General features: G+C 43.9%; 1 protein-coding gene across 2 annotated transcripts in view; it reads right to left on the bottom strand.

Annotated features, from left to right (window-relative positions):
* Positions 1-18,169, bottom strand: part of nr5a2 (nuclear receptor subfamily 5, group A, member 2) — a 94,579-nt gene that overhangs the window by 2,329 nt on the left and 74,081 nt on the right. For both annotated transcript variants that reach the window (XM_029631949.2, XM_029631950.2), the window contains one exon: positions 1-564. This exon is cut by the window's left edge and continues 2,329 nt beyond it. In XM_029631949.2, coding sequence (XP_029487809.1) covers positions 317-564 — 248 coding nt within the window. In that variant the 3' untranslated portion in view covers positions 1-316. The remainder of the gene's footprint in view (positions 565-18,169) is intronic.

Here is an 18,169-nt window from a genome sequence, read left to right as displayed (position 1 = left end):
GCTTTTGCGTGTGTGTGTGTGTGTGCTTTTGCGTGTGTGTGTGTGTGTGTGTGTGTGTGTGTGTGTGTGTGTGTGTGTGTGCGCGCATACACAGCATTTGCAAGTGGGTGTCAAGTTTCTGCATGTTTTTTCCTGTTTGTGTGCCAGGATGGTTGATCATTACGATGAAGGAAAAGGACTGATGCTTCCCGCCCCAGAATCACAAAGTCTAGCTCTAACATGGGCAGAGTTTGTTCTGAGTCGGGTAAGGGCTGGAGTCTCAACAAACAAAACTGCAAAAACTAGTTCAGGGTCCAGCGTCCCGCCTGCAGTCTCATCAGGCCCTCTTGGCGTGTAGCATCTCGATGAGCAGGTTGTTGCAGGGCACGTCTCCATTCAGGTGCTTGTAGTACAGGTACTCCTCGGCCTGGAGGCTGATGGCTCGGATCTCAGGCAGCCGCAGGAGCAGCTGGCCAAACTTGTCTGTCTGCTGCGGGTAGTTGCACATGACATAGTCCAGCAGTGCAGCGTTCACCTGCTCCTGGACGCTTTCCACCAGGTGGAAGTTCTCCAGGTTCTTCACGTCTGGAAAGAGAGGGGGGAACAGGAAATGGTGGTTAGCATTTGAAGGAAACCGAAATGGTCAATATCAACACATCAGTTTGCGTATATTGAACATTTCTCAGATGCTGGGTATAAAAACCTTCATATATCACGTGTTGAGGATACCTGTACACTAATTTTAGGCCCTGAAAAGTACACCATATGTACACCTTCTCTTAATGACATGATTGAAGAGGCTAACATTCCAACAATGGAAAGTCATGGAAAGCAACCAAGGAACTAAACTGAACAAAAATATATAAATGCAACATGTTAAGTGTTGGTCCCATGTTTCATGAGCTGAAATAAAATATCCCAGGTGCTGAGGAGTATTTATGTCTGTAAAAAAGCCCTTTTGTCGGGAAAAAAAACGAATTCTGATTGGATGGGTCTGGCTCCCAAGTGGGTGGGCCTATGCCCTCACAGGCCCACCCATGACTGCGCCCCTGCCCAGTCATGTGAAATCCATAGATCAGGGCCTAATGAATTTATTTCCTTTCATGATCTGTAACTCAGCAGAACGTCTTTTTTTGTTACATGTTGCGTTTATATTTTTGTTCAGTATAAATGGACGATACATATTTACATTTAGTTCACATAACATATATTAGATTTACATTTTCAAAACTTAGCAGATGCTCTGATCTAGAGCCTGAAACAAGTGGGTAACGTGGTACTCTAGATGCTTTATCCAAGACAGATTAAAAAGATGCCAAATTCTCCCCCTTCTATATTTCTTTGCTCCGGATTCTCTCAAGAGAATAAAATCGAAAGAGAATCAAATAAGAAAAAAAATCCTCTCCTCTGAGAAATTCTCCCCAGGAGTATATGAATTATGTAGGGCAGCATTACAGCGATGGAAGACTCTTTAAAATGAGTGCTTCCCCATTTAAAATTAAGCATCTAGACTACTTTACTGGCGTGTACATTACACTTTTGTGTGGACATGGCTACATTTTGAATTGAAATTAAAGCTTATGTCCAGTGACACATTTTCGTGCTGGCATTTGAAAATATTGAAATAATATAAACTTTTTACTATTAAAGTTTTATATATGTACTGTTTCGTACAGTAGCGGCTTTTCCATGTGGGCTATAGAGCTTGGATTCTGTGATGGATCAGAAATAAATACAGTATGGCCACCTGGCTAAATGAATGTCAGTACACTACATAGTAATGTATGCGCACCTAATGAATAGGTGTCACAGGGCTATATTTAATAAAATACAGAGAGAGGTGTGTGCATGGTTGTTTATGTGTGTGCGCAGTGGCTATCTGTGTGTGATCTTTTATTCATCTTTGACCCCAGGTTGAGTGGGCTCTGGGAGCCCCTGTGCTTGTGGAATGTGACGGGTGTCCCCATGTCTGGCTGACACACACACTTAGAACAGACCTCCCACCCGCCTAGCCAACTCTAAGAACCTGAAATGATCAGCCTCCTCGCTACCGACACACACAGGCTCCATTGCTGTGAACACTGAGACACACGCACGCACCCCCAAGACACATTCGGGCTGTGAAGCGGAGAGAGAGAGAGGAGGAGGAGATACATCAGCGCCTAATGAGGTCTAAAGAATGAGAAGTCATTCAAGGCACCTCACTCATTCTATGATGCTCTGCACCGCTTTACTACAATGTGTGTGTGTGTGCCTGTGTGTGTGTACCTGTGTTTGTGTGTGTGTGAGAGTGTGTGTTCACCCTGACCCCAGTGTGACACGTAGAGGCTAAATAAGGCCAAGAGAAGGGCAGGAAGAGAGATGAGGGGGAGGAGAGGCTCTGCCAGTGACAAATGACCCTCCAAACAGATATTTGCTTTTTCCTGCCTGCTGCCACTCTGTGGTGTGTCTGTCTGACCTCACATCAGCCTCATCAACATCTCCCAAATGAGCTCGAACCAATTGACTCGGTCAATATAAAAGAGGGCTGTGACTTATGGTGTTAATGTTAGGACATACATCACTCCCGAGTGAGTCTGACACATGTCATGTTCATTAGGACACACCTTAGCAAAACATTTGTCAACAGGAAACTAAAACCTAAGGTTACTTTTACAACCCCAGTTCTCTGATAATATGAGTGAGATGTATCACATATGGGGATCGCCTGGATCACCAATACTCTCGGAAGGACCTATCAAAAGTGTCTGTTGGAGACAGACAGGTACAGTGGTGAATAAGGAGAGACCCTCATCTCCTTATAAGGAGCCACACTCCAACCCTCTGTTCATTCTCACTTACTGACTTTATTGTCCCCATGGGGAAATTTTGTTGCAGTCTCATGTACACTTTTAAAGTGGCATTTAAATACAAAACAAATTAACAATACAATTTTCATAACAGTTACATACCAATAAAAAGAGACTAGCCTGCTGGCCTTACTGGGTCGATAGGAACATTAGCCCAAGCTATTCAGGAGGGATATCACACCTGGCACAAATTATTGTCTAGTTCTGTCTTTCCTGCCGAGGGGCGCCCTATACCTGCGCCCAGAAGGGAGTAGTCCGGGTACAGGGGGTGGCTTGAGTCTAAAATGATTTTGTGAGCCTTGCGGAGGGCCCTGACCATAAAGATCTCATCCAGGCGCATGTCTGTTTGACTCTCTTCCTTGCGCTCTTGTGCGCAGGGGAATGTGGTGATACATCTCACTCGAAAGTACTTTAAGTTCTCTTTCAAATACTTGTTTTGAAGTATCACATATGGGGATATGGCCAACTCCCGTACTGCAAAACATGCTCTCCAAAGCCAGGGTCGTCAGAACCAAGAAGGTGCAACATCAGAACCAAGAAGGTGCAGAAACAACCTGTCGGGAAAAACATAACATCTCAGTTTAATGAGATACACTACATAACCAAAAGTATGTGGACACCAGCTCGTCGAACATCTCATTCCAAAATTCATGGCCAATACTATAGAGTTGGTCCCCCCTTTGCTGCTATAACAGCCTCCACTCTTCTGGGAAGGCTTTCCACTAGATGTTGGAACATTGCTGCAGGGGCTTGCTTCCATTTAGCCACAAGAGCATTAGTGAGGTAGGGCTCTGATGTTGGGAAAACTAGGCCTGGCTCACATTCGGCGTTCCAATTAATCCCAGAGGTGTTCAACGGGCTTGAGATCAGGGCTCTGTGCAGGCCAGGCTAGTTCTTCCACACCGATCTCGACAAACCATTTATGTATGGATCTTTCTTTGTGCACAGGGGCAATATTATGCTAAAACAGGAAAGGGTCTTCTCCAAACTGTTGCCACAAAGTCGGAAGCACAGAATTGTATGCTGTAGCGTTAAGATTTCCCTTCACTGGAACTAAGGGCCCAAGCCTGAACCATGGAAAACAGTCCCATACCATTATTTCTCCTCCACCAAACTTTACAGTTGGTACTATGCATTGGGGCAGGTAGCGTTCTCCTGGCATCTGCCAAGCGCAGATTCGTACGTCAGACTGCCAGATGGTAAAGAGAGATTCATCACTCCAGAGAACGCGTTTCCACTGCTCCAGAGTCCAATGGCAGCGAGCTTTACACCACTCCAGCCGAAGCTTGGCATTGCGCATGGTGATCTTATGCCTTCTGTGCAGCTGCTCGGAGATGGAAACCCATTTCATGAAGCTCCCGACGACTAGTTGTTGTGCTGACATTGCTTCCAGAAGCAGTTTGGAACTCGGTAGTGAGTGTTGCAACTGAGGACAGACGATTTTTACGCACTACATGCTTCAGCACTCAGCTATCCTGTTTTGTGAGCTTGTGTGGCCTACCACTTTGCTGCTGAGCCGTTGTTGCTCCTAAATGTTTCTACTTCACAATAACAGCACTTACAGTTGAATGGGGCAGCTCTAGCAGGGCAGAAATTTGACGAACTGACTTGTTTGAAAGGTGGCATGCTATGAAGATGCCACGTTGAAAGTCACTGAGCTCTTCAGTAAGGCCATTCTACTGCCAATGTTTGTCTATGGAGATTGCATGGCTGTGTGCTCAGTTTTATAAATCTGTCAGCAACGGGTGTGGCTGAAATAGCCGAATCCACATACTTTGCATATATAGTGTATATCCCAAAACCAGAGCCCAAGTGGTAAACGCCTCTGTAGATAAAGGCCCTTTCAGGCCCCTCTGAAGACTGTCATAATTGCCATCATAAATCAATATAAAAGTCCCCATAATCTGGTAGGATATCGTCGGAGAAGAGCCCATCCTCTTTCGAGGGTAGTTGCCTAATGAGTGAAGCGCATAACACCCTTACATGACCTCTCGTTCAATCCAAGTAGATGCGCAACCCATGTACAATGACGGCTACGCACTTCTGGGGAAAGACACAGACGAAAAGCCATAGGCTCCAAAGTGCAACAATGAGAAAAAGTTGACCTGGGCACAAGGATGGGTTAAGGTACATTTATCTGGAAAAACCCTGGGCAGACTGCGGGCGTGAACAGTGGCTGGTAGAGCACAGTCCACACACTCACTTAAGGATGCAAAGGGCAGTAGCAAAGAAAAATATGGAGAAATATTACACCTCCACGCTTATCAGTGGCTAGTAGCTGCTGTGAAAGTATCTTGAACACAATAAACATGTCCCAGGACAAGCTAAGACTTAGAGACTGGGTGTAAGCGATGTGCCCTCCTAGGAACTGTACTACTGTAGGGGCCTTGGCAGGCCAAAAAAGCGTCTACAGGACTTTAACAATGACGAAACCTTCTCTCTGTCAAAAAAGCTTTGCAAGGAGCATAAGACCATGGAAAACAGAGTGTAGGCAAGAACAATCTATTTAGTCATACCACTTACCAAGAAAAACACAACAACTGTAACACAGAGAGCGTGCATAAGCTCTTCCAAGAGTCCCAGGCCCTATTCACTTGCTCTGTGCAGACGGAAAAGAGAGGGTAGCCAACATAGGAGGAAAATAATACGGCATCTCCCTATTTTCATGGGTGTGTCAGCTCTCTCACCCCCATGGCTCTCACAGGGTCGTAACGTCTACCAGGATGCAGCAAGTCAGTCCGCATAGATGCGGGAAGTGGTCTCTCCGGGGAAGTCAGGCAATATAGCCGGAGGAAGAAGGAAACAACTGCCGAGCAGTAATCCTAATCATTTGGCATAGGTGCCTGAGAAATGGAACAAACAGAGCAGTTGGTTCAGTGCAGTTAGAAAGCACTAGTTGGACCACTGGTGTTTACAATGTATTTTTAAAATCTATTTAGTTGTACTTTTGCATTTGTATCGTTGTTTCATGTCCAATGTGTTGGTCCAATGGTGTTGTTACATATCATTTGAGCTGCGTGCACCATGAGCAAATTCATTATATCATTTCACTTTTCCTGTAAGAACCATGATGCACACATTCTGATTAGGCTTTGCTGTAGCGCAGACTCTGACTCTGAGTTTTGTATTTATTATGGAACCCCATTAGCTGCTGCCTTAGTTTTTACAGTCATGCTTATTAGTAACTGGAATAAGCATTTCATAAATGTGTCAAGTGCAGCGTCTGGTTGGTCCTCATGACATACCACAGACCAGCAAATATTCTTTACATCTTCAACATAGGAATCCCTACAAAATGTATTATATGATCTCTTATACACTACAATTAGGCCCAGCCTTTGGAACTTTGGTTTTCCTAGATATGGCTACTATATTATGATCACTACATCCAATGGATTTGGATACTGCTTTAGAGCATTAGTAAAGATGTGATCAATACATGTGGATGATTTCATTCCTGTGCTGTAGGAATATACCCTGGTAGGTGGACTGAGAACCTGAACCAGGTTGCAGGCACTGGTTCAGTTTTAAGCTTTTTCTTGAGTGAACAGCTTGATGAAAGCCAGTCAATATTTAGGTCATCCAGAAAATATACCTCTCAGTTGATATCACATACATTTTCAAACATTTCACACATATTATCCAGTTACTAGTAGCTAACAAGTAGATAGTTCGAAATAATCAGTAGGCCTAATATTACATGATTAAAATATGTGAAATACAATGGCGGTCCGTGCCGTTTAAGATGAGGGAGGACAATTTTATTTTTTCATGAGCATGGCCTTTTCTACTACACTCAGTTCAAAGTAACATTGAGAGTTTCAGGCCACTACACGATACTCAAATTTTCCCTATGCCCATCATGTTGCTACATCCCAGCCTATGAATGAAAGTTTACAATGTAGGTGCACACAGGTCGAGATACAAATTTCAGGTGATAGACAGTGACACATGGACAGACAGTGACACATTCAATGCTACCTTGCACACTCTTGCCTGCATCTAGCTGATCTAGGGTGTAATCATTAGTCCAACAGTTGCAAACAAAAGTTTCTATTGGACAAATTCAGGTATGTTTATCCCCAATTAGTTAGTTTTACTTCTGTTTAATAAATGTTAATAAATGTTTTTCAATAGAATCGGCAGATTAATATATCCCTGATCACACATAAACACAGTTAACTTTCATAGCAGCCACGTTTTCCTTCTCGCATCTATGCGTGCTCTCCTCCTCTCACCTTTTCCTTTAGCTTGTGGACTTCAATGCATAACACATCAGCTGTAAGTGACCAGGCAAAATAAACGTTCCAAGTCAAACCATATCATAACCGCTCCAAACAGCCTACATCATTGTCACCATATGCAGAGTACTGTTGAAGCTACTGTAGACCTTTACTGCAAAACAGTATGTTTTAATCAATTATTTGGTGACATGTGAATAGATTTGGTATAGTTTTTTCTAAAAATCTCTTTTTATTTTTATGAAGTTCACTGTGGAGGATGGTCCTCTCCTTCCTCCCCTGAGGATCCTCCACTGGTGAAATATTTAGCATTTAACACCATTCAGCATTTTTGGCATCCATTTTCCCCATTTAAACCGGTTAAATCACAATGTTAAAATGTTATCAATCAGTTACATAAAAGTAACAGACCTTGTTGAGCCCCATATGTGAGGGTAGCAGCGCACCATGGCCGATTTGCGGTTACAATGTAGCCAAGCTGTGTCTGTATGCGCCAATGCACAAAATGAGAAAGCACAGGATATATATGTTTAGATAAAAACGCTCTGTTTGGCTTGGTAAGTAATACTGATCAAATAAGCCATTTCTACCCTTGTTGCATCAAATATGTATGCTGCTGAGACAAGTACATATTTTAAAAAAAAATGTATTTCATGGTGACAGCGCAACAGCCCCAAACAACAGCGCAAAAACAAGTTTGGCAGAGGAAATGCAGAATGGTCAGTTAATGTGTTTGCTTAGAGCACACTTGTTATTCCTCATACTTTTCTGTAGTATGTAGCCTACTCACTGTGGTTGTTGTTCAAAAGGCCACTAGTAAACAGAACAACAATTTAGTAGCCTAGTCCTTCATGCAGGCTACAGATTTGTATAAATGTAAAACCCTTTAAAAAGGCAAGATTCTCAAGGTAGACTACAGTAGAATGATTTGTTTTCAAAATGTGTGGTCTTCGTTTCTATTAATCAACTTTGCCCTACACAATAACAGAATATGCAGGCTGTATATGAGTAACTTGCGAGAAAAAAAGTGTTTATGAATGAAATGTTGGAGACCCCTGCTCTAGCCCAAACTGTTCAAAATATGACCCATACTACCGGAGATATATTTTATTCTTTATACTGCAGATTCGGAGCCTTCATAGCTGCTAAAAAAATCTAATTTGATAATGATCAATTAATCATTCATTAACAATATTATATTTATGTGAACATAATCAATTACCAAATTTAAATACAAAACTTCAGTTTGCATTTTCAAGTTGATAGTTCTTGTTCAATGCCCTACCAGCTAACACTACCATATTGAGAAAGACATTTGTTAAAAGATGATTACATTATTGCATCGCATTATTTATGACAAATCCTTATTTGGTAAAACAATATTATTCCTGTCATGCAACAAGATCTCACAGTCTCACTGCAGAATTAGACATTCATCCACGTTCTCCAAACATCAAATGTCAAACTGCTCCAAACGTCTAATTTCAGGTGTGAAATGGCCTGGTACTTGCCAGACTGCTGCATTGCCGAGGAAATCAGTTCAGCTGTTGCCCCCTCCCAGCTTTGAGACTGGGGCGAGAGGCAGGAAGTAATGACTTTTGCTTTCTTCTTCATTTTTAAATGTTTTATTTAACCTTTATTTCTATGTTGAGTATGTTACACCTCTGCCACATGGCAGGGACATTGGGCCCGAACAACTCCTTGGGTGTCACTGGGGCACCCAGGAGGTTCACTTTTTCTTTAAACATTTTTTGTTCATTTGTCTCATTTAACTCTCTTTTCCAGATCGACTTACATTCAACTTAAGATAGCTAGGTGGGACAACCACATATCAGTCATAGTAAGTACATTTTCCTCAATAAAGTAGCTACAAGCAAAGTCAGTGCTAGTAGGGGAGAAAAGAGTGTGAGTGTTAGTTCCCGAAAGGTAAGGGGTAAGTAGTGGGTGTGAGGTGGGGGTGTTGTGGGATTATTTAAAATACTCTTTCAAGAGGTAGGTTTTCGGGAAGATGGGCAGGGACTCTTTGTCCTAGCTTCAGGGGGAAGCTGGTTCCACCATTGGGGTGCCAGGACAGAGAGGAGCTTTGACTGGACTGAGCAGGATCTACCCTCCCATATGGGTGGGAGGGCCAAGGGACCAAAGGTGGTAGAACGAAGTACTCAGGTTGGGGTGTAGGTTTGAACCTAGCCTGAAGGTAGGGAGGGGCAGTTCCTCTTGCTGATCCGTAGGTAAGTACCATGGTCTTGTAGTGGAGGCAAGCTTTGACTGGAAGCCAGTGGAGCATGCATAGGTGCGGGGTGACATGGGAGAACTTGGGAAGGTTGAACACCAGGCAGGGTGCAGCGTTATGGATAAGCTGCAGGGGTTTGATGGCACAAACTGAGAGCCCACCCAACAGCGAGTTGTAGTAGTCCAGACAAGTGCCTGGATTAGGACCTGCGCCACTTTCTGTGTGAGGTAAGGTCGTACTCTACGGACGCTGTAGAGCATGAACCTGCGGGGCAAGTCATAGCAATGATAGGACAGACCATGTGAGGATATGGCAGAGCCGAGTAAATTGAGAGAAGAGGAAAGGTCCTGGAACCGAGCCACGGGGGACACCAGTAGTGAGAGTACGTGTTGCAGACACATATCCTCTCCACATCACCTGGTAGGAGCAGCCTGCCAGGTAGGATGCAATCCAAGAGTGTGCAGAGCCTGAGACGCTCAGCCCTGAGAGATTGGAGAGGAGGATCTGATGGTTCACGGTGTCAAAGGCGGGGGATAGGTCTAGGAGAATGACAACAGAGGAGAAAGAGTAAGCTCTGGCAGTGTGGAGAGGAGAGCAGTATTGGATGAGTGACCCGTCTTGAAGCCTGACTGGTTAGGGTCAACAAGATCGTTCTGGGAGAGATAGCGAGAAAGTTGGTCAGAGACAGCATGCTCAAGTGTTTTGGAAAGAAAAGTCCTGTCGTTTTTGACGTCAGAGGGGTCGAGTGTTGGTTTCTTGAGGAGGGGTGTGAGGAATGGGAGGTCTCCAGAGATGTTCAGGAGAAGCTGGGCGGCCAGACCTCACTAGTCGTAGGATTTTATCTGGAGGGAGACGGAAAAAGAGGTCAAGGTGTAGGGTAGTTCTGTGTGAGTTGGATCAGTGGACTCAATAGGCTGAGTGAATGAGGAGTGCATGTTGTCAACCTTCTTTTCAAAGTGGTTGACAAAGCCGTACGCAGAGAGGGAGGAGGGAAGGGGGTGGAGGATTAAGGAGGGAGGAGAAGGTGGAAAAGTTTCCTTGAGTTAGAAGGATTTAGCAGAAGGGAGAGATGATAGGATAGAAGAGGAGAGCGTAGTGGGAGAGAGAGAGCAAAGATTGCGATGGCGCATTATTATCTGGGAAGGGGCTGAGTGAGCAGGGTTGGAAAAGAGGGAGACAGACAAGGAAATAAAGTAGTGATCAGACACCTGGACGGGGGTTGCAGTGCGATTAGTAGGCAGACAGCCTGTATTAAAGATTAGGTCAAACGTATTGCCTGCCTTGTGAGTGGGCGGGGACTTTGGTAAGGGTGAGGTCAAAAAGAGACAAAGAGGGGAAACAAAGAGGTGGAAAAAAATTAATCAAAGGCAGACGTCGGGAGGTTGAAGTCACCCAGTACGATGAGCAGTAAGCCACTGCCAGGAAATTTGCTTATCAAAGTGTCAAGCTCGTTGAGGATCACTCCAAGGGCACATGGTGGGTGATGATGACAATTTTAAACTTGAGTGGACAAGTGACAGTGACCGCACGGAATTCAAATGAGGAGATGGGCAGATGAGTGAGGGAGAAAATAAAGAATCTCCACTTAAGAGCAATGAGTAGTCCTGTGCCACCACCGCAATAACCAGATGCTTTTGGTCTATGAGAAAACACGTAGTCAGATGAAGAGAGAGCAGCTGGAGTAGAAGTTTTTTCCGAGTCTCAATAGCTGGCAATCAAAAGATGGATATCGTGCTCCCCACGATACCAGCTAACCTGGAGTCCAATCAATGAGATGAGATTGGAGATGTTGGTTAGAGCTGCCCTGCCCTATAAAAAACACTCACAACATTTGAGTTTGCTATTCACAAGAAGCATTGCCTGATGTGACCCTGCCTCGAACAAATGAGATCTCAGAAGACCTAAGATTAAGAATTGTTGACTTGCATAAAACTGAAAAGGGTTACAAAAGTATCTCTAAAAGCTTTGGTGTTCATCAGTCCACGGAAAGAAAAATTGTCTATAAATGGAGAATGTTCATCCTGTTGCTACTCTCCCTAGGAGTGGCCATCCTGCAAAGATGACTGCAAGAGCACAGCACAGAATGCTCCATAAGGTTAAGAAGAATCCTAGAGTGTCAGCTAAAAACTTACAGAAATCTCTGGAACACGCTAACATCTCTTTTGATGAGTCTACGATACGTAAAACACTAAACAAGAATGGTGTTCATGGGAGGACACCATGAAAGAAGCCACTGCTGTCAAAAAAACCCATTGCTGCACGTCTGAAGTATTCAAAAAGAGCACCTGGATGTTCCACAGCGCTACAGGCAAAATAGTCTGTGGACAGATTAAACTAAAGTTGAGTTGTTTGGATGGAACACACAACACTATGTGTGGAGAAAAAAAGGCACAGCACACCAACATCAAAACCTCATCCCAACTGTAAAGTATGGTGGAGGGAGCATAATGGTTTGGGGCTGCTTTACTGCCTCTGGGCCTGGACAGCTTGCTATCATTGATGGAAAAATGAATTCCCAAGTTTATCAAGACATTTTGCAGGAGAATGTAAGGCTACCTGTCCGCCAATTGAAGCTCAACAGAAGTTGGGTGATGCATCAGGACAACGACCCAAAACACAGAAGTAAATCAACAACAGAATGAAATACGTCTTCTGGAGTGGCGCAGTCAGTCCTGACCTCAACCTGATTGAGATGCTGTGGCAGGACCTCAAGAGAGCAGACATCCCAAGAATATTGCTGAACTGTAAAGAGGAATTGTCTAAAATGCCTCCTGACCGTTGTGCAGGTCTGCTCTGATCTGCAACTACAGAAAACGTTTAGTTGAGGTTATTGCTGCCAAAGGAGGGTGAACCATCAATTAAATCCAAGGGTTCACATACTTTGCGCACCCTACACTGTGAATAATTACACAGTCTGTTTAATAAAGATGTGAAAACAAATAATTGTTTGTGTGTTATTATAATTATAATTGTTTGTGTTTAAGCAGACTGTGTTTGTCTATTGTTGTGACTTAGATGAAGATCAGATCAAATTTTATGACCAATTTATGCAGAAATCCATGTAATTCCAAACGGTTCACATACTTTTTTCGTGCAACTGGAGACTGAGAAGTAGAAAATACATTTCTACATAAAGCAAAAACCTTTCGATCAACCTCTCGACAGGGTCTGAAGACCTACGCTCAGCAGCGATGTCCTTCGCGGTTCACTTGTGAGCAGTTAAGCAGGAAAACGGGGATCCAGGGATCCAGTCGTCGGGAGAGCTGGAGAGTAATGTTCTTTATGAGGAAGATAAGTGAGAATGACCAGAGGGTGAGAGAGTGGCTCCTTATTAGGAGGTGAGGGGCTCACCTCATTCGTCGCTCTACCGGTCTGTCTCCAACAGACGCTTTTGATAGGTCCTTCTGAGAATATTGGTGATACTGGTGAATCACCCATATGTGATACATCAAAACAAGTATTTGAGAGAGAACAAGGGGTTGTTATTGGACAAGTCCAGATGTTTCAATCTATTCTCTTCCATTTGGTGCCTAATAAACACAACACATGTTTCCTTGATGAGGACATAGCAATACAGACAATAGCAATACTGACTATTTTGAATATATGTAGAAAATGTACAATCTATATTGACAATATGATGTGTCATTGTCTGTTTATCGATGACATTTTCTTCTGTCCATTGATAAAATGTGATTTCATTGATTTGGAGGAGACATGACAGGGTTAGCTGCGATCACTGGCAAAACAAGACACATGATATGTTGCCATGGTTTCATGGTAAGACTTTTCTCGGTGTGTGTGTGCGTGCGTGTTTGTGTTTGTGGCGTGTGTGTGTGTATGTGTGTGTGAGACCCAAAACTACAGAGATGAACAGCCCAATGTCTCTGTCATGCTAATTAGAGAAAGATGAGGCAAAAAAAGGCACATTTTAATTGCTAATTATTATCAGGCTCCTTTTGAAAAAATAATGAAAGGGGCTCAAAAAGCACACTGATATTCGATGACAATAGCTTGATCTATTTTCCCCTGCAAACAAAAACACAGGTTTGCCGCGAAAGGAATTATCCCCATTTTCGATAGTAATTTATCGGCAGCGAAAAAGAGGGTTTGATGATGCTATGGCGATAAAGGGAGTAGGGTGATGGAATTGTATGGTTGAGTCATTCTGATTAACACTAGCCCAAATGTCAGGTTGGAGCTAAGTACCACCGTAAGTATCTCCTCCTACTCTACTCCTCCTCTCCTCAATCCCTCCATTGAGTCACTAAGGGACTAATTATCAACTTTTTTTCACATGAAACAGGCTCAGTGTGCTCCAGCGCCGTGCACAGCACTCAGATGGAAACCCTGAGGTCCCGTGGAATATATTGTTTCGTTTGACTTGCGATCCACGCTGGAGCCCGACGACCCCACACTACACTACACACGCACGCACGCACGCACCCACGCACACACACACACACACACACACACACACACACACACACACACACACACACACACACACACACACACACACACACACACACACACACACACACACTGTACAGCCTCTCAATATGCCGCAATGCCTTTTAATTACATTGGATCAGCTCTGTCTGGATTCATTCAGAATGTGGGGGTACATTTCTGCTGTAGTTTTATTTACCAAACATATATATATATATATATATAATAATAATAAAAATAAAAAAATTTACCTTTATTTCACCTTTATTTAACCAGGTAGGCCAGTTGAGAACCTGGCCAAGATATCGGTGGCGATTATGGTATCATTTAGGACCTTGAGTGTGGCTGAGTGTGCACCGATAAAAGACAATACTGTGCAGCCGTCTTCATCGACCTGGTCAAGGCTTTCGACTCTGTCAATCACCGCATTCTTATCGGCAGATAAGCCTTGGTTTCTCAAAAGACTGCCTCGCCTGGTTAACCAACTACTTCTCAGATAGAGTTCAGTGAGTCAAATCGGATGGCCTAGCTCGGAAACCAGATTGCATAGCAGAGAAGGTACGGTGGGATTCGAAATGGTCGGTGATGTGTTTGTTAACTTGGCTTTCGAAGACTTTAGAAAGGCAGGGTAGGATAGATATAGGTCTGTAACAGTTTGGGTCTAGAGCGTCTCCCCCTTTGCAGAGGGTACGAAAACGATACGAAAGAGAGGTTGAACAGGCTAGTAATAGGGGTTGCAACAATTGCGGCGGATCATTTTAGAAAGAAAGGGTCCAGATTGTCTAGTTCAGCTGATTTGTATGGGTCCAGATTTTGCAGCTCTTTCAGAACATGAGCTATCTGGATTTGGGTGAAGGAGAAATGGGGGAGGCTTGGGCAAATTGCTGTGGGGGGTGCAGAGCTGTTGACCGGGGTAGGCGTAGCCATGTGGAAAACATGGCCAGCCGTAGAAAAATGCTTACTGAAATTATAGTTTATCGTAGATTTATCGGTGGTGACAGTGTTACCTAGCCTCAGTGCAGTGGGCAGCTGGGAAAGAGGTGCTCTTATGCTCCATGGACTTTACAGTGTCCCGGAACTTTTTGGAGTTTGTGCTACAGGATGCAAATTTCTGTTTGAAAAAGCTAGCCTTTGCTTTCCTAACTGCCTGTGTATATTGGTTCCTAACTTCCCTGAAAAGTTGCATATCATCACGGTGGCTATTCGATGCTAATGCAGTACGCCACAGGATGTTTTTGTGCTGGTCAAGGGCAGTCAAATCTGGAGTGAACCATATCTGTTATTAGTTCTACATTTTTTGAATGGGGCATGCTTATTTATGATGGTGAGGAAAGTACTTTTAAAGAATAACCAGGCATCCTCTACTGACGGAATGAGGGCAATATCCTTCCAGGATACCCGGGCCAGGTCGATTAGAAAGGCCTGCTCGCTGAAGTGTTTTAGGGAGCGTTTGACAGTGATGAGGGGTGGTCGTTTGACCGCGGACCCTTTACGGACACAGGAAATGGGGCAGTAATTGCTGAGATCCTAGTTGAAAACAGCAGAGGTGCATTTAGAGGGCAGGTTGGTCAGGATGATATCTATGAGGGTGCTCGTGTTTATGTATTTAGGGTTGTAACTGGTAGGTTCCTTGATAATTTGTGTGAGATTGAGGGCATCTAGCTTAGATTGTAGGACGGCCGGGGTGTTAAGCATATCCCAGTTTAGGTCATCTAACAGTACAAACTCTGAAGATAAAAATGGTGTCCAGGGCACAGCTGGGGGATGAGGGAGGTCGATAACAAGCGGTAACAGTGAGAGACTTATTTCCGGAAGGTAGAAGCTCGAACTGTTTAGGCACAGACCTGGATAGCATGACAGAACTCTGCAGGCTATCTCTGCAGTAGATTGCAACTCCACACCCTTTGGCAGTTCTATCTTGGCTGAAAATGTTGTAGTTGGAGATGGAAATTTCAGAATTTTTGGTGGCCTTCCTAAACCAGGATTCAGACACGGCTAGGAGATCAGGGTTGGCGGAGTGTGCTGAAGCAGTGAATAAAACAAACTTAGGGAGGAGGCTTCTTAACATGCATGAAACCAAGGCTTTTATGGTTACAGAAGTCAACAAATGATAGCGCCTGGGGACTAGGAGTGGAACTGGGGGCTTCAGGGCCTGGGTTAACCTCTACATCACCAGAGGAACAAAGGAGGAGTAGGATAAGGGTACGGCTAAAGGCTATAAGAACTGGTCGTCTAGTGCGTTGGGGAAAGAGAATAAAAGGAGCAGTTTTCTGGGCGTGGTAGAATAGGGCATAACGTACAGACAATGGTATGGTAGGATGTGAGTACAGTGGAGGTAAACCTAGGCGTTGAGTGATGATGAGAGAGGTTGCGTCTCTGGAGGCACCAGTTAAGCCAGGTTAGGTCTCTGCATGTGTGTGGGGTGGGACAAAATTGCTATCTAAGGCATGTTGTGTGGGACTGAGGGCTCTACAGTGAAATAAAACAATACGAACAGGGCAGATCATATGAATGTAACAATAAAGGACAGAAGAACAGGGCAGATCAAGAGAGAAACAGTAATGACTCTAGTAATCAACTCATGCATCACAAGCAAATATGATACTCACTACCTAATCATTAATCCTTTAGTCACAAAAATGACAGTCAATACCTAACTTGTAACAGTGGCGTGTGTCCAACTAAACACGTGAGTGAACAATGAGCCAATCCGTTAAGAGCCATTCAGGGGGCGGGACTTTGGCTAGATCGTCCAATCCCTGTTGGGGTTTACATGACCTCTCTATACAGAGATTGTTTTACTACTACTAGGCTATCACCGCATTGACACAAAGGCCAGAAAGTAGTGCTGGGGAGTGTAGGATATGATATATCACTGTATTATCCCCCTATCTCAGCCTGTCCGCTATCTCCCAAGCCACTGCCATCAATCTCCCCTTTATTCATCATTAACCTGCTCACCTGACTTTCAGGAAGGTTCCAATCAGGCTGGTGGGGCAGTCCTGTCAGGGAACCCAGTGACCCCATCACTGATGTGGGGAGAGGTAGGCCCTGGGAATGCCACACCTGTGGATGAGTTGGTTGAGTGAGGGGAGGGGGAGTATGTGTGTGTTGGAGGGCGTGGGGGGGGGATTTTGTGTGTGTGTGTGTGTGTGTGTGTGTGTGTGTGTGTGTGTGTGTGTGTGTGTGTGTGTGTGTGTGTGTGGAGCTGATGCTGGAAACAGGGCAGTAAGAGGGGGGCAATGGCCGCCCGGTCAACTCTATGGGCCAGTTTGTTAATACTTCTACTGCTGAGTCACTAGGTGAGTAGTTAAGTGATAATGCCAGAGAAACTGGTGTTTGAAGAATATATTGGCCAGCTCTCAATGTTCCATTGCCATGCTGGCTGGCAATGTACTTATCCCTTGCTAGCTAGCTAGCCAATTATGGCTAATTTACAGTCACGTCAAAAAGTGAAGCCAAAATAACACTAAAGTAGCTGCATTTGCATTTGTTTAAGCTGTTTTCTAGTGACATTTATTTGGATACATCCATAACAATGAGCTAATGAGGCGGGATTTTGCCTGGCATAAAAAATGTGCTCTTGAACAGACGAGCTAGCCAACAACACAGCTAACACAAACACTTTAAACTGAAGCTGGAAAGACTGCAAACTAGCTGCACTTTGTTTCGTTTGACCATTTTTTCAATTTACATTTCTTAGTATATATCCATAAAAAATGATGCCAGCTGATTCATGATTTCAACTGGCTGAGAAATGCTTTAACTACCCATTCAAGTACATATTACCTCAATTAGCCCGACTAACCGGTGCCCCCCGCACATTGGCTACCCCAGACTATTCGAGATCGAATTTGAATTTTGAAACAATGTTGCAAATGTCGGAGAGACAGAAAGCAAGGTTTATACAAATCTCCGCTGTTGAAAACTAAATGTTTGTCTAAGAGAAATGTGAGATAATGTCTAGATGCTTTTTATGTGGAGATCAAGTTTTTAAACTTCTTGGCTTGGCTGATGAGACAGTAGATTGCGCAGTCAGATCCAACAGAGTAAATAGACATTTTAACGTCATAGATTTAGATGGTGGTAACATGTGGAACAGACACCGTCTGGAATGTGTTTTTAATTAGACCCACCCATTGTATAATACTGTACACACACCCTATGTTTGTACCCACTGAATGGAAGTGTTGAGAAAGTTGAGACATTTTCTGTTGAAATTCGTGAATTTCTGTTGATGTTCTTTCTCTATTTCTATCTACTGAATGCATTTCCCTGATCCCTGGAGCTCCACACTTCCTTGTTTCCTCCAATTCCCACTGGGATAATTCCCTCAGTTTCCACATCTAAGACTAAAACAGGGGAAACTGGAGCAGTGTGCCTCTTGACATTAATAGGTTATTTGAAGGAATTCACCG

This window comes from Oncorhynchus nerka, linkage group LG24, assembly GCF_034236695.1.
Source record: "Oncorhynchus nerka isolate Pitt River linkage group LG24, Oner_Uvic_2.0, whole genome shotgun sequence".
Taxonomy (NCBI): Eukaryota; Metazoa; Chordata; class Actinopteri; order Salmoniformes; family Salmonidae; genus Oncorhynchus; species Oncorhynchus nerka.
The sequence above is the reverse complement of the archived record's forward strand: the minus strand, read 5'-3'. Positions and strand labels throughout refer to the sequence as shown.